Genomic DNA, 16634 nt, shown 5'->3' on the forward strand with positions numbered 1-16634 from the left:
TCTCTTCCCGGTGTTAATGTTGCGCAGATCATTTAAATATGCGACCTACTTTGTTTTTGGCATTCTCATTACAACTTCGTCTAGAACAAAACTATATAGTAGTGTTGGCTTGCAGTTTAAGATTTAATCCAAAAAATTTATGTCATCTCGAAGTGATGGTGTATCATTGAACTGAATTTTTGGATAGAAGAACAAAAGTGTTCCCGGACAGCCAAAAGTAAACTAGCGAAGAACTTGAAGTTCGAACCAAATATCAATACATGGGGCAATGAGCAATAGCCGATGCTTGCTTCAGCACCACTGTTTTGCAGCTGCTTCGAATTATCCGGTAAAAACAAACAAAACTAGATCATTAAGTTTTTTTGCAACAAGGAAAGTCCAAATATTTCGCGAGAATGGGAAATAAGTTACCAGAACAATGGATTGTTTTTTTAGTCAATTTGGTTTTTCAATTTTTTTTTTCAACCAACTTTCTGAAATGGAGCCTCATCTGAGCCAAATAAAGCTCAAGAAGATCAAAGTGTTTAGAAATTGGCGAAAATTTTCAATAAGGTTTTAATTTAAAAAACTGGCATTTTACACGCTGAACGATTTTTTCTAACTACAGGACTTAAAAATATAAATGTTTATATCAGCTTTCCTATTTTTTGTTTTTCTCAAACATTGAGTCTTTTTGAGGAACTAAAAATTCCTCCCCTTCCAAGAAAGGGGGTGGGAGATTGCTAAGTTTGAATGGAGTCTTTAGTAGATACCATAGGGCAGGAGATAGTCAAGTAGATTGGTTCAATCTGAATTTTGGATCAAAAAATTTGCATCATGTAAATCAAATAAATTGCTTCGAAAACTACATATTGTACCGTAATGTTTTGGATCCGATTTTGGTGAATTCAGTCGCACCATAAAAATTCTATCAAAAATCGGAGTATCATTGTTTGCGTAAATACCAACAAATTTGAGAAGTAGTTATTCAAAGTTTCCAGTTGAATCAGAATATGTAAACCAGCATTGTTGAGGTTTTTCCCAAGTTTTGCTTGCTTTATTTGTCAATGGGTTGCAATCAGGTGTTAGACTTTTTCCGTTTATTTTTTTTTGTTCACATGGCACATCTCTGAGTTTTCGGACTCCCAACAGACCTGTACTTCGTCAGACGTAAATTTACATACTGCAATTTTGTAGAGTTTTAATTTTTTATAAATTTTTTTTTGCCGTCTGAAAACGGGCTGCAAAGTTCCACGGCGTTCTCGCTATAAGATTTCATTTTTTTGTAAATTCCGAATTTTGCAGTGAATGGAATCTAAATTCTAAACAATTTATTCTGATTATTATTTGGCTTCAAAGGTGTCGGCGTGTGTTATGTCGGCTTATTCGCCTCCTTTTCTTCGATTTTCAAATGGTTTTATACGTGAGAATTTTTCCGACAATAATTTTTCGGCTCAGTTTGCGTCTCTTTAATTTTTGTCGGCTCTTTTATCGCTTCGGAATTTTTTGCTTGTTCAATAGCGTATTGTTCAATCAAAAGCGAGTACTTACTTAACGCTGATTCAATTTTGTTTGGTATGCTTTCCTCAACGTGAACTTCAGTCTTGACAAATTGACTGAAGTTTTGTAGGTGCAGATTTCTTAGATACTTTCGTCGTTTTTCTGATGTCTAGCTTATCATATGATATATCGCAATTGGCGAAAAGCTTCTCATTGCCTCTGTGTTTTAGATTTCGTTTTTTCCAATTATTTGAGTAAGCAGTTGTGAGAGTCTGCAGTTCTGAAGTGAAAGTATATTTGGAAGATTATCCGGAAATCTGCGGTAGCAGCGCTACTGTATACTGAGAACTTAAGAATCAATTGGGTACATAATTGGTGGCGTTCCTAATGATGAAAGGACAGATTGATGGAAACTAGTTTCAGCCAATCAGAATGGAGTATTGAAAAGTCTCGAAGAAATCACTAGCATTTTAATTTTTTTTAAATCCAGACCAATTAAGTTAAAATTGGACCGACTACTAAATAAGCTGGAAAATGAATTTTGAAATTTTGCGAGATCCATGACTCATTGCAATGAATTTAAGAATGAAGAATACTTATTTGGAAAAAAGTAAAAAAAAAAACTTTTATTCCGGAGCTGCACTAATTATACTAGCAAAACTTGGCTGTTGTGCTAAAATTCGTTTGTTACTTATTTTTCAATGTTGTGCAAAAAAGATTCAGCGAATAAGAACGTCCAACGATTTTGATTAGTTGATTTTTTTTCATCATTCGGTCCCTCAGTCATTAGAATAGCACCCCACATAATTGTTTCGAAGATGCAGTTTGTTTTCTTGTTTAATTGGTCAACCTGGCATGACATTTTCAGTTTCGCGCAAGACATTTTCAGTGTTGTAATCGGTAGCATTACAATTTTTTCTTTTTTTAATTGTTTGCGGCGGTCGTGCTCAGAGCAGGACCAACCGTTGGGAAGAATATATCATTCATTTTGCCGCAGATGATCCCACCTTGAGGAGGTGGATGACACTGTGACACCTCCCAGCGTGACCGAAATGGGATTCGAACGCATGACCCTCGTGTTGAAAGACATGTGCCTAGCGTACTCAGCAACAGCTGCTCAATCGACCACGGCTGCTAAATTTTTTCCCAAGAAAATTGTTTAATGGAATTTTTCCTTTAATCAACTTTTCTCAAAAATCTTACTTCCTTTATTTGATTGCTTTTTTAATGAATCTCAACATCTTTCAGGTTCGTTTCCACCTAGCGGTAACGTGGTCAATTGTGCACCCTATGACATGGGGTTTGAACCTGGCCGGACCTTGTTTTAGTAATGCAATTCATATTTTTTTGCGTTTAACATCGGTTTGTCGGACATTCGCTTGTCTGCCCAAGTTTTGTACGCTTAGTTGTCGCATCATAGATTTTGCTTGTTTTGTAAGTAATTTTTGTTTTAGTTGCAAGTGCAAGTGTTGTACATTGTAGTTTCAGGTGGGACTAAAACTTTTTCATATCTTTTTTTTCGGCTCAATTTGAGTCTGTTCAAAGATTTTAGGCTTTGTTTCCTTTTTGTTAGTTTTTTCCGTTGCTAATTTAATAATTAAATGTTTGGCACGTCAGGATTTTTATCGAGATATGCAAAAATTCAATTTTTGGTAGACCAAGTTTTTTTTCAACTTTCTTTTTTTTTGTCGACTTGCGATACACGAGGGCCATGCGTTCGAATCTTACTTCGGGCACGGTTTGGAGGGGCCCCAGTGTCATTCAACTCCTCAAGGCGTGACTGCTTGCAGCGAAATGGATGATATCTATTTCCTTTACGGTTCGGCCTGCAGTGTACAGGACGGGGGGCCAATTAAGAATAAGACTTGCGATACAAAACACTTATGGTTCAGTGTTTCAACCGTAAGTTGGACGTTGTAGGTCCGCCATGATCAGGGATAATTGCTTAAAGCTGAGGATGAATTTCTCAGCCTAGGTAAAAAAACAAGTCAGCTGATTGCAGTGGATGTCGATAGATTCCAAATAAAAGATATTCAGAAATGGATTTTCCTTTTTTGTAACATTTTTCCTATAACACGACAGCTTTGTTATTGTGGTGCAAATTTGACCAATCTTCGGGAAAATGAACAGTTTTAATCAGTAGTATAATATAAATAGTTTTAGCTGCGCTGTATTCGAATCATCATTTGCGTTTCGTTCTTTTCGCGTTTCGATTGTTCGAGATGGCATTAATTGCTCGTCATGTTTGTTGAGTAGTTTAATGGTCTTTTTTGGTATGACGTTTAATGATGTCATTCTATGTTGATCGACGAATCGATGCCAAGAATTACATTCAAAATAGACCACAATTCTATTTTTTGCACCTTATTTGAAGATATTTTGTTTGATCTTGGTCAAAAATTGAAACCAAAGATTAATTGAATTTCAACTTACTTCAGGTACGTAATAGTTTTAAGGTTTTTAAAGGAATTCTTTACTATTGTACATTATTCGCATATATTTAACTATTGAATTAGACCTTCCTAAGGGTGGAATTTTTTACTAGGTACCACGGGCGATGTAGTTAACAAGATCCCAAAAGATCAAACATTCTCATACCCTTTTAAATTGCCTTAACCCTCTTTTTTCTACTTCATTCGATTCTGTTACGATTTCAGATAGTTTTCAGTTGAAACAATGAAATCATCGATCTTTAAACAATTTGAAGACATGTCAATTTTTTTTAGATAGTAGCATTTCAGATAGTGTTTGAATAGAAACAATAATAACTGCAACATGGCCCCCCTCGCGTATGACCTTCTGGACAAAAAACTAGACCAGGGACGCCACAAGAGGAAGAGGATAGTGCCCAAACCTGACTCGTTCTTCATGGATGTCAAGTGTCCCGGCTGTTTCAGCATCAGCACAATATTCAGGTACAGAGACGTCAGTTTTTTGCGGAACACGAACGAAACTGAACTGAAAATTAGTCAATATATACCCAATACATCGAGTAAAGACTTTCCACCCCGTTGTTTATTGAGAGTAATGAACGTTTAAAATGTGCTAGAAAAGCTTGATTTTAATTGGCTGAAAATTAGAGCTTAGATCCGGAGTTAACATCCTCACTGATAGACCACTTCGAGGAGGTGGAAGTTAACTTGATCCACATATTGATCAATGTAAGCAAACGAACCCCTGATTTTTTAAATAAAAACAAGTATAATCGGTTACTGTGCACTTAGCTCAGAATGAATAATAAGCTATTGTAAGCCTGCTCGCTCGCTCTATTCACTCGAATTTAGATCAAAAATTTTAAACCTGTTTTCTCGATACTGGGACAACTTTTTGAAAATTTTCTAATGTTTGCATCACGACTGAAATGGCTTTAATATGATATATCTTTCAACCCACTTTGATGATTATTTGTGGTACCTGATTTTGCGTGGAATACAAAAAAAAAACAGAAACACTAAAACAAACCCGAATACAAAGTTGCTCCCCCCAGTTTTCAATAGTCGGAACAAAAAGAAATTTTTTCAGGCTGAAAAAAAGATATTCAGTAAATGACTCTTCAGTAACTTTATTGTCGCCTCGGACATCACAATTGGATATGCAGGTCCATTTTGAGCGTTCTGTGGGCATCTAGTGCCCAATTCCTAGTAACAAACAAAATGTTTTTTTTTCTTACTGATATACATATATTTTCAGTCACGCCCAATCCGTGGTTTTGTGCTCCGGATGTCAGACAGTTTTGAGCCAACCGACTGGCGGGAAAGCGAAACTGGTTGAAGGATCCAGTTTCCGGAGAAAGCCTGAGTTCTGAAGTGGATTTTTGAATTGGTGCTATCTTATGATTTATTAAACTTATGAGATGAACCATTTTTGTTGGACAATCTTTGAATTGAACTGATGGTTTGTTAGATGTGAGTTTGAATTAAAGGTCATATCAGCCGTGTTAGATTAATTTTCTAACGTAGAATTGATCAATATTATTTGAAAAATTAAAAGAAAAATGATACATAATATTCTCGAGATGTAGTGAAACATGTGTGAGTAGAAAGTAGCTTTGTGTGGCAGTAAGTTCCAGCCCAAAGCGAAAATACAGAAACGAGTTTTTTGAGGGTTATGATCTTTTTATTTAATTAGTGGTTGAGATGTTACAATAGGTGGTAATTCTGAGTATAGTGCATGTATTAAATTTCAGAACTATTATGCATAATATAGTCATTTCATTTTCAATCAATTGTTCTACTATTTAGATAGTTTTTGTAATTACATTACTCTGCCAAATGAAATGTTTTTCTAAGACTCAATTTTTACACTTTTTTGCTGAAAAATTTGGCGTTTGAAATAAATTATAAATAATGTGCGAAGTATAACAAAAAGCGATCCAGCTATTGAAATTGAACCTACCACCTATTGTAATATATCACCGTTTAGTGAAAACTTACCCAAAATCAGCTAGATCGATTTTTGTTTTCTTTGAGTGAACAGAAATCAATAAATCTCTTCTGAAAACTTTGTAAATAACATTTTCCTTCAAAATCGACAGAAAAAAAAGAGGAATTCTTTAAATTATTGGGAATGATTTTTTAAGAATAGATTTTAAGAACATACATTTCAACACATACTTTTCAGTCAATTTTATTGTGTTATCCCACCTTTAGTTTCAGCAGGTGCATTTGAAACTCAACATCTTGGACCAATGCATCAAATGTCATTCAATAAAAGTGAAAGTTTTTTCATGAATCAGCACTCATTCAAAAAGCCTCGATCATTCGAAAAGCCTCAATATTCCTTCCCTCAGAATAATTCCCTAACTAACTCACGCAAGATGCTATTAAAAATTGAATTTTTATTTGTTATTTTCAGTTTAATTAAAATGATACGTTTTTGAGAGTCGATGAACGTATTTCAGGCTTTTATATAGGTCGTGGTGATTTTTTTCGTTTTTTCAGAAGAAGTCTTAAAACTTGTTCAGGCTCAAATTTACTTTTTCGCGGTCTGACTTTCGATTTTTTAATTTTTAGTTTAATTCCTTTCTTAAAAGGACGGCAAACTCCACTATCGAACAGCAAAAATGTAAAGGACACGATAAACGTGATAAACTTCTAATTTCAAAAGGGAAATTTGATTGTCCAGTTTCCCTGAGAAATAAAAGAAATTACCTATTGATCCGGTTCTTTTAAATTTAGTAATTTTAAACCAAAATTTGTCAATCATAATTTGTTCATGAAATTAGAAGAGCTGTAAAGTCATTTTTTTGTTTTGTCTTTCGAAATTTGATATTAAAAAAAAACAAGTCATTGTGTCTATTTGTTTGCGTTAATGACTGTTTTTTAACTGTCTGTTGGCTATGTTGTTGAAATATAAGAACAGGACAGGTGAAAATAAACAATTAGATCTGATGAAATTAAATTAAGTTTTATTCAAATATGCAATCAGGAATGTTGAAATTAAATTTAAAAAGGTTTAATTATTTTTCTGTTTTTTCACTCTTTTTTGTATGTGATTTTTTCGTACCACTAGTTTTTGAACAATCTATTGAAATAAATCAGTACCACTGCTTCATTTATGAGTTAATTATACTTTATTATGGAGCCGAATCACCGGTCACTCTTATATTTTTTCGAATATTTAGTTTTGCTGACATTATCGAAAAGCAGTTTTATTCACTTAATCGAGAACAAGACTTTTTCCAGTAAACAATTTGTCTTACTCATTTGTAAGAAATTGATGTTGCTCTATTATCAAACCGTAGCAAACAGCAACTTCAAGACTCCTTCCCTTCTGGACCATTTCCCCGTGGTAATGCATTTGCCTTTGCACCCTATGGGCTGGAGTCAGAGTCCCGGCCGGACCTTGTATTTTTTTTCAGTGAATGATCTGGAATATTTTGGACTGGAAATTGAATAGTCTGACTTTTTTGTAGACTTATGTTTTGTCGGCTTAGTTGCCATCACGGATTTTATTTTGCGCTGTATGCAGTTTTTATTGTAGTTTCAAGTGTCGTTGATTAAATCCTGTAGCTTGTGATTTTGCTATCCCTGACTGGTACTTCAATAATTATGTTTTTCTTTTTTTTTCCAATTTATTTTAAAAAAATTGATGCAAAATAGCTTTTTGTAGACTTTTGTAGACTTATGTTTTGTCGGCTTAGTTGCCATCACGGATTTTATTTTGCGCTGTATGCAGTTTTTATTGTAGTTTCAAGTGTCGTTGATTAAATCCTGTAGCTTGTGATTTTGCTATCCCTGACTGGTACTTCAATAATTATGTTTTTCTTTTTTTTTCCAATTTATTTTAAAAAAATTGATGCCGTTGAATTGATGCAAAATAGTTTTTCTTAACCGAAAAAAATGAGTTGAAATCATTTAAGCCGAAGAAAATTTCTTAGCGTATAAAAAGATAAAATATTTCGATACCAGTCAGGGTTAGCAAAATCACACCCCAACTGGTATCGAAATATTTTATCTTTTTTATACGCTTAGAATTTTTATTCGGCTTAAATGATTTCGGCTCATCTTTTTTTTTGGTTAAGAAAAACTATTTTGCATCGGTTTAACGGCAAAAATTTTACAAATAACTTGGAAAAAAAAGAAAAAAAAACATGATTATGAAGTATAATTCAATTCTAAGATGTTTTTTTCGACGTATTTATTTCCATCTCCTTTTCTATTTGGTTGCCTTCCGTTGTATATAAGTGACGCAAACCTCCGCTTTGCCTGTGAGTTGAAAGTCGTATTTTTATTGAAAGTCAGTTTGCCATCAAAATTTGCTAATAAACGTTCATTTTGTTTACTGTTTGCACGGCAGCATGTTTCCCTAGATTTTTTTCAGGATCTCTTTTGTTTTCTCTCTATGTATAAGTTTTTGACTGCTGAAAATGAAAAGGAACAACTGATTCAGGTTTATCTTCAAAGGAAAGTCAACTCCAGAAGAACTTCAGTTGGTATCGTGCGATGAATTAGAGTAAAAAATCTTCCAGCTCTGATTGATCCATATTTAGTAATTTCGGAAGTGTTTCCCGGTGTTTTTGCGCTATCAAAGTTAAAGATGCTAATTTGTCTTAGCTGTAGATTAAAGATGCTAAGTTGTCTGGGGTCGGAACCCTCTTTTCTTCTTAATAGACTGGCCAATGATAATGTCAAGCTTAGCGTCATCTGATTTTAACTAGCAAGGGATAAGCTAGCGATAGGCAAGGTCTTTGTAACCGGGTACTAGATTTTCCCTCCGTATTAACTTTGTTCACAGGATGACTCAAATTGATGGTCTCCTGCAAATCTGTTTTTCGTCTACTAACTGACAAGTTTCGAGTATGTCTGCATTTTTTCCTGTTCATTTCGTTCATATTTTGTTTAGGATGTTGGTTATAAATTTACCAACTCAGATTTCAGTTTTTCTTTTTTCCCTTGCTTCCTGCTTAAAAAGTTTTCTTGACCTAACGGGCTCTCTTCGAGTTCTTCGATCAGCAAAAAAGGTTTAATTAAATGAATTTTTTGAGTTTCTTGTTTTTTTAAACGTTTTTTCGGCTAACGTGTGTATGCTTAAGTCTTGTCGGCTTTCTTGTGAATTTCGTTTCAATCCCTAATTAGTATTCAGTTGTCTTTCTTGGCAAATTTTGTTTTCGGACGAACTTCATTTAGACTAAATCAAGACAAAGATATGAAAATTTTGGTAGATAACTCTTTCGTCTCAAAATCCGTCGGTTAGTTTGCTATGTTTTTTTTTGTACTGTATGACAAGTTGTGTGAAGCTTCGCTTCGCCTCTATGTAAACATTTTTCTATTTGGGTATGTTGTTTTCTTGCGTACCTACGTACCACAAACAATCATCAGAATGAGTCGAGTGATATGTCGTTTTACGGACTTCTTTACGGACTAGTTTCCGTCGCTGTTTAGAAATTACCAAAGAAATCTCAGTTCTGAGATTAACCAGATTGTTATTTTTCATTTTAATCCAATTTAAAGCAAATAAATCGAGTGATTAGCTGTTAACATATGAAAAACATTGTTCGGCGTTTGAAGACAAGGTTTTACTCAAGTTTTTGAAGCTTTCCTCAGGTTTTCTCTGCAACCGAAAAATGAAAATTGCCAACGAAAAAATCAGAATATTACGATCATTTTGTGCCAGTATTTTAAACATTTAAAAAATATATAAATCGTCGAAACGGCTCAGGTGAAATTGATGACGCCCCCTCCCCAGAAGGAGCCAGAGTTAATCAAAAAATTGTTTCAGTCATCTTATTTTTACCGAGCTGATTTTGGCTTAAATGGTGCATGAATTAATGTTTAATCAAAACATTTGTTTCATTTGAATTTGAGTCATTCCGATAGTTGCTGTCATTTGAGTTTTCGAAATTCCAGACAGCAAAAACTTGGACGACCTTGCGTGATTAATCAGTTTTTTTGAGACATATTTTTTGTACAATTAAAAATTATTGTAGATTTTTCCTTTTGTCCTATTTTACGGCTTCCGTAAAAGGAATGCTGAACGGGATTTTTTTTCTAATTCGGTGGACGCGGTTATTCGTCTTCCGACCACTTGGTGGCAAAAAATTTGTCTTCTTGTGTTTCATTTTTTTCCTGCAAATAATCAAGTGATTATTAGAATCAGTCGAGTGATATATTATTTTAAAAACCTTTCAGTCGTGAGTCGATCGACATTTAAAAGTTACTTGATAATTTTCTCTGTCGAGAAAAAATGGTTTGTAGTCTTTGAGCGAATAAAGCGAGCGAGCAGGCTTATAATAGTGCGATAAGCTTTCATTGGACCGAGAAGTGAAGACTTAGTAAAATTAGTTTTTACCCTTGCAATAAGCAAGGGCATTGCAATCGGTTATTAGACTTTTTTCTCGTAAACATTTTTGTCCACAGGACTCATTTCTGGACTCTTTCACCTTTTCCTCCTCTTTGCAAATTCTGCTCCTCTTGGTTGCAAATATTAATCCTGGTTTAGCTTGTCAGTTTAAAGATCCGTCATTTTCAAAATTTGCTTTTTATGTTGGTTGTAATTTTTCCCACTCGATTTGTTAAAATTTTTATTTTTGTGTCCTTTTTTCGGCTTAATAGGCTTCGGTCTATTTTATAAGGGCTTAATGGCCTAATTTTAAGTAGTTTCAAGGTAAACATATTTTTTATGCTCATGTAAAATGCTAAAAATCTTATTAGAAATTATTGTTCAAGTTTTTCATGACAATTTTTTTCGTCTTGTTTTTTTTTCTTTTTTTTTCGCCTTGATAAGTTTCGGCGTGTGATATATCGTTGAATGGCTGCATTTTGCACCTTTCGATGTGCAAAAAAATTTGTGTGTGCGTGTCTGTGTTTTAAGGGAGAGGGGGACTTAATACCTTATTTGTCTTAAAACTTGAATTTTCTTTGTGCTTTCTCTTTTCCTTTTTTTTCGGCTTGATAGGTTTCGGTCTATATCTCCTAGTGTAATGATTTTTTTGTATGGTTGTTTTTTTTCTATCTTTCCATGGTTTTTGTGATCAGGAGCCGATTTACGGAGGGGGAGGGGACCTCAAGTATTCAACCCTCATCAACCAAAGGGTCCTTCTTTGGTACTGTTTTACGGTGTCCGATTTCGGTCGACCGACCCCAAAGTTTTTCTTAAGGCGCATTTGGCGCCAAACAATTTAAAATTTGAGAGTTGAAAGCACGGCGAAAACACGATTTTTTTGGTCAAAACCTACCAAAAAGCATAAAAATTTTTTTTGCCTGTTTTAAATAAGAGGTGCATTATTTTCACGGTACTGTCGCCACAATCATAATTTTTTTGGTCTAAGACAAACAATTCAACCAGGAGTTTAAGCAAAATTATCCTGAAGGCTGAGTCCAACAATTCTGTCAACGGGTCCGGGGGGGGGTCCTTTTTGTTGGTGAACGTGTCAAATGCCTTCTTGCGTTATTTTTTTTGGAACTGCGTATTCTGAGTTATCTGATATTAGAATTACTAGAATTAGTATACTCAAAAGGTGTATACAATAATTAATTCGCCCATATTGACGCGAAATGTTTTTTAAAAAAAAGTGTCTTAAAATAGCGGCAAAGAGAATGCCTTTGAATGGTGCGTGGGGGTATTGAGTGTTCGATTCTGGGGAATTGGCAGGAAAATTTTTTGATAACTCGTAAGGACTCTTTCGAGCTTTTTTGCTCGAAGCTACAATTTTCTTTCATTTTTCCAGGCAAGAAGTGAGTATTTCTAACGTACTCAGCAAAAGTTTAGTTCGAAATCATAATTTACTGCGTTGAGACTGATTTTCTCATCGTTGTTTGAAATGAAGCTAGAATATTTCTTACCGTTTCGTTCTGGACTGTGTTTTTTTTTGTGCCGTCTGAAATTTTCACTGTCTGAATCATCTGATACGTGTTTTGCGTTCTGAAATTGAAACCGGTTGAAACGCGTAATGATTTTTTCATCATCTTCTGACCTAATTCTTTGATCGTATTCCAAACAGACTTGTGACGTCACACATTTCAAAGTCATTCACGTTTCAAAAATTGAACTCTTCGAAGCTTTCAAAACATGTCGAAATCATATGGAGTTTATTCAAAAATGTTTGCGTTTATTTTGTTTTGATTGAAAGCCCCGACCGAAGCAGCCTATCCTTATTGTTTATCCTCGATTAGAAAGAGCCCTGCTGACTACATTAGGAGTGCTGATTTGGGTCGGTCCCGTGTTTTCAGACCTAATGTTGGTTCACGTGTTTTGGGGGACGAGGCTTAGGACGTCTTAAAACATGTAATGTGTATCGAGCACGTCCTATTTGATCGGTGATTAAGTCCACACCTTGAATTTCCGGCTGATTGCAGGTAGTTACAGCTGATTTATTGTTGTGAAATTGTCAATGATATTTTCATTGCAAAGCAAACTTGACGAATTTAGTTTAGAAAACTTGAAAAAAATTAGAAACTGAAATTTAGACCTGCCAGATAAATCCTGTCTAATCCGAGTTCTATGTTTTGATTGGCTAGAATAAATGGCTGGCAATTACCTCAACTGGCTTGGCTAATTTATGATTTTGGTTTTGTAAGAAAGGAGCTCATTTTCAGTTCAAATTCTCCTAATTGTTTGGCCAACTTGAAATCAAAACACAGTTTCACCTCTCTCGCTGTCGTCTTTTTTGAACCTACCTTGTAAAAATAGATTTATGGTGCTCGATGTTCGGCTATTTAGCACAGGGTTGAGATTTACAAAGAGAGAAGTGATTTATATAAAAGTTGTTTAAAGTGCAACTTAAATTCTCTCAAATTAAGTTTCTGCTGCCCAGTTTGTGTTTAAGTTGCTCTCTTCGCTGTCATTTGAAAGCCAGTATTTGTCGCCAGCCAAGTCATAAACTGGTTGCCAAACCCTTTGATTGTAAAACAAAGCTAATTGCGCCCTATTCCCCCACAGGTTATTTATTTTTTGTGGCTCGTAAAACAACTTCAGCCCAACCAGGTTTATTTTCACTTGTCACGCAGTTCCTCAGCAAGGCAGCAATACATACCATATTACGGCCCGTCGATTCATTTCGTCTTAGCCCAAAATTGGACTCTGAATTCTCATTTTGAAAATTCTGCTCCGAGACGTTTCTCAAAATCCCGCAAGTTGTTCAAATTATCAAGTCAGTCGGAAAAAGTAGCAAGTCAATATTCTGGAGTTTTACACAAACTAAGAGTTAGTTGTGACTTTTGCTGAAGGTAATTACCATTTTGAAAGCGAAACAATTTCGTCGAAAAACAATTTCTTCAAAAGGTCAAATTTTTATTTCAAAATTCAATTTTAGAAAAAAATTAGTTTGACCCTTAATTAGTTTGAAGTAATCGGGTCAGTGAAATTTAATAATTCTGATAGCAATTATTTGCGAAGGTTGTATGTTGAAACCATTATTACTACACTTCCTTTGATATTAGTCAGTGCTCTTAATTCGGAAGAAAAGGTTCATTTAGTCTGTATCCGAAACCCAAACGAAGCTCATTATCAGTCTAATAAACCAAACGCAAACACACCAAACGATTGATTTCTATATTTGAATCCACCCTTTAAATATTCTTATCTCATTCACAGTTTAGAATTTGTTCAAATCATCAAAGAGTTTACGAGTTTTTTGTTGGCACCATCGTACGACCAGCATATTTTCAGGAAGTTATCGCTATCTTATTTATTCATTTGTAGTAGTATCTTTATTACTACTCGAAAAGCTATTCAGACGAAAAAAAATACACAAAAAATCTACTTATTTGAGTCAAGTTATCTGGATTTGTTTTGCGTCAAAAATAGTTTGTTTGTAACATTGGACGCAATTCGGACCAAACTATTGTGTCTCAGCTGGAAAAAATAGCGTGATTTGATAATGCGTCAATTTTTGTTGAACTACTAGAAAAACAAGGCAGTATTTTCGCTTTCATCTAACCGCACTTCAATCAATAGATTTAAACTCAGAAGTCGCTTTAAACCCAAGCATTTTTTCCTCTCCACTATTACCTGGCCGCAGTCCCTCCATTAGCCATTTTCTCCTCCGCAGCTTCAAAGCCCAGTTTATGACTCTGGATTTATTTTTTCATTAGTTACGATTCACTCAGAAATGAAAAGACACTACAGCCAAATACTACAACTGCATCATATAATTCAGCCGACCTGCCGTCTTTAAAAGGAATCAACCGACAGACGCATCATTAATCATTGTTTTTTTTTATCCCTGTTATTTAGTATTTGATCCTACCCTATTGCTATTGTTTGGTTGCCGCAACTGGAATATTTGAATATTAATCTGGAATTTCCCACCAATCCGTGTATTAACTCATCCTGACAAATCTCCGCTTCTGAAAGCAGATACGTCATTGTTTCTCCAAACCAAACGGAATAGATTAACCGCCTCTCATTCTTTTCAAGCTTGCCTTGGAGTTCGAATAATAAAAAATTGCAAAAAATACTAATTGAAAAGAATTACGTTTTTAAATAATTCTGTAATTGATACCTCTTGAAAGAAGTTGTACAGATTCATTTGTTATTCAGAGAATCATTGCGTAAGTTTGCATTTACATCGCGGCGGTAGAATAATACAGCCAATTACACTGGTCGAGTAATTTGAAAAATTCGACGCTTTTTAAGTAAATTCACAAATTCTATACTTTAATATGTACTTTGAATCTTCTAATATGTGTACCAGTATACACCAGCAGAACTGCTGCAAATCATCGAATCCAAAGACATGCCGACAATTAGATTCGTCAGGGAGTCGGCGTCTCAAATCATACAGAAATGCGAAATACTTCAGATGGGACACAAAGTTTATTCACATGCTTTTCTTCACCTTATTTCTAGTTTTATTATCGTGTCCGCAACTGGCATCAGCTTTCACAGCTGAAACATTCGAGGAACACGCACACAGAAAACACGTAGTGTTTGTCCAAGGAGCTGATAAGTGGACAGAACAGTCTGAAGCGGAATGCCAATACAGATTCGAGTACGAACGGTGGCCATGCGACCTAAACGACCACCGGGACATCGTGACCGGAAACAACAAATCGGTTCTCCAAGGAACCAAAGAGGCGGCATTTGTCCAGGCTCTGACAGCCGCAAGTATTATCCACACATCCCTAAAGCTTTGTTTCGATGGAACTGAAGGTGTTGACTGTGACTGTAAAGAGGAAAACGAGAACCGTTACGAAGGTTCGAGTTCGGTGGAGGCGGGGGACGTGACGAATACATTTGTTCTTTGCAGCGAGCATTACATCAAGTACGCCACCAGGGTATTTGGCAAGTTTCGAATGTCATGGCTGCAGAATAAAGAGGAACCCGAGGACTTCATGATCATGCACAACTCGGAGACCGGACGCCGAAGTTTGATCAAGCGCAAATACGAGAAGTGCAGTTGTCATGGCATGTCGGGATCCTGCAGTTCCAAGACTTGTTGGCAGGAATTGCCTCAGATGAGACACATAAGTGCAGTTCTAAAGAGCATTTACAACAACGACAGGAACAGCGTGAAAACATTGCTCCATACACAAACAGGAGTGAAACACAAGTTGTTGACCATCGATAGCAGAATGATGCCGTCCAAAAACGCGCTGGTATTTATCGAAGATTCCCCGGATTATTGTGGGTACATGCATGAAAGGAATTGTTCCAAAATTATCCCCCCGCATTACGAGCAGGAAAATATACCCGACTGGGAAAAAGAACACAGATCGAGACTGATGAAGTCGTGCGATAATTTGTGTTCGGATTGCGGTTACGACGTGTGGGAACGACAAGTGAAGGTTTTGAACACGGAGTGCGAATGTGTTTTTCACTGGTGTTGTACCGTGAATTGTTCCAGTTGCGAAGTTGACCGGACGCTTCACTCTTGTAGAAGTCGGACACCTATTACACTAACCCCTTAACAAACTCAACAGACAGACAGACATTTTTATCTCCTCCAATTCGACAATTGAATTGCTATTGCAACCCCAAGCTTGAGTCTTCTCATCATAAATCGCAGTAGACTTTCTTCTAAAACTCTAAATGCTCTTTAATAAATAGCTTTCAATCTTTAATGCCATCTAAATTTTGGTCATCAAAAAGCAAAATTTTCTGACACATTTTCTGCGAACTTTTAAATATAGTCCAATTCGTGCGTTGGCCCCATGTTGAAATTAGGTGGCATTATCATAAATCACAGAAACAGCAAATGTGCGATATTTAACTGTATCTAGTTTTTAAGGCTTTGTGTCTATTTTTTGTTTGTCTACAGTGTTGAATGATTTGCATTTAGTGTTTTTATGGAGCAGCGACTTAAAGAGCTCAAAAGATTTGTATGTCGCGGTATGGCTGAAAATCTAGCCTCTTGCTTTAATCTGATGAAATCATCATTGATTTTCCTTTCGAGTATATATTTTTGTACTAATTTCCTTCACTAAAAGTCTGAATTTATGGCTCAATGTCCTTCGCAGATTGTGCAATTTCCAAGCTACACAGATTTAGAATCCATAGAATGTTAAATCGCAAAATATGTGCCAAAGATTCGATCTGGCACCGTTGGGTTGTTGTTTAAAGTTGCTTCCAGGAAAGCCAGTGTCTTCCTAAAGGAAGGGAGGGAGCGTAATAAAGTTTAGCCCCAAGAATAAACTGATTCGATGAAATTTGTAAATAGTTGAAAGTTGTAGCATGAATTTAATTTTCATTTTCAAATTTAGATATTCTTACTA

General features: G+C 35.5%; 1 protein-coding gene across 1 annotated transcript; it reads left to right on the plus strand.

Annotated features, from left to right (window-relative positions):
- Nucleotides 1–11803: 11803 nt before the first annotated feature.
- Nucleotides 11804–16634, plus strand: LOC134838846 (protein Wnt-8-like). Its single transcript, XM_063854133.1, has one exon. It carries the CDS (start codon nucleotides 14583–14585, stop codon nucleotides 15828–15830), a length of 1248 nt encoding a protein of 415 aa, XP_063710203.1. The 5' UTR covers nucleotides 11804–14582; the 3' UTR covers nucleotides 15831–16634.

The sequence above is a fragment of the Symsagittifera roscoffensis genome, chromosome 2, assembly GCF_963678635.1.
Source record: "Symsagittifera roscoffensis chromosome 2, txSymRosc1.1, whole genome shotgun sequence".
NCBI lineage: Eukaryota > Metazoa > Xenacoelomorpha > Acoela > Convolutidae > Symsagittifera > Symsagittifera roscoffensis.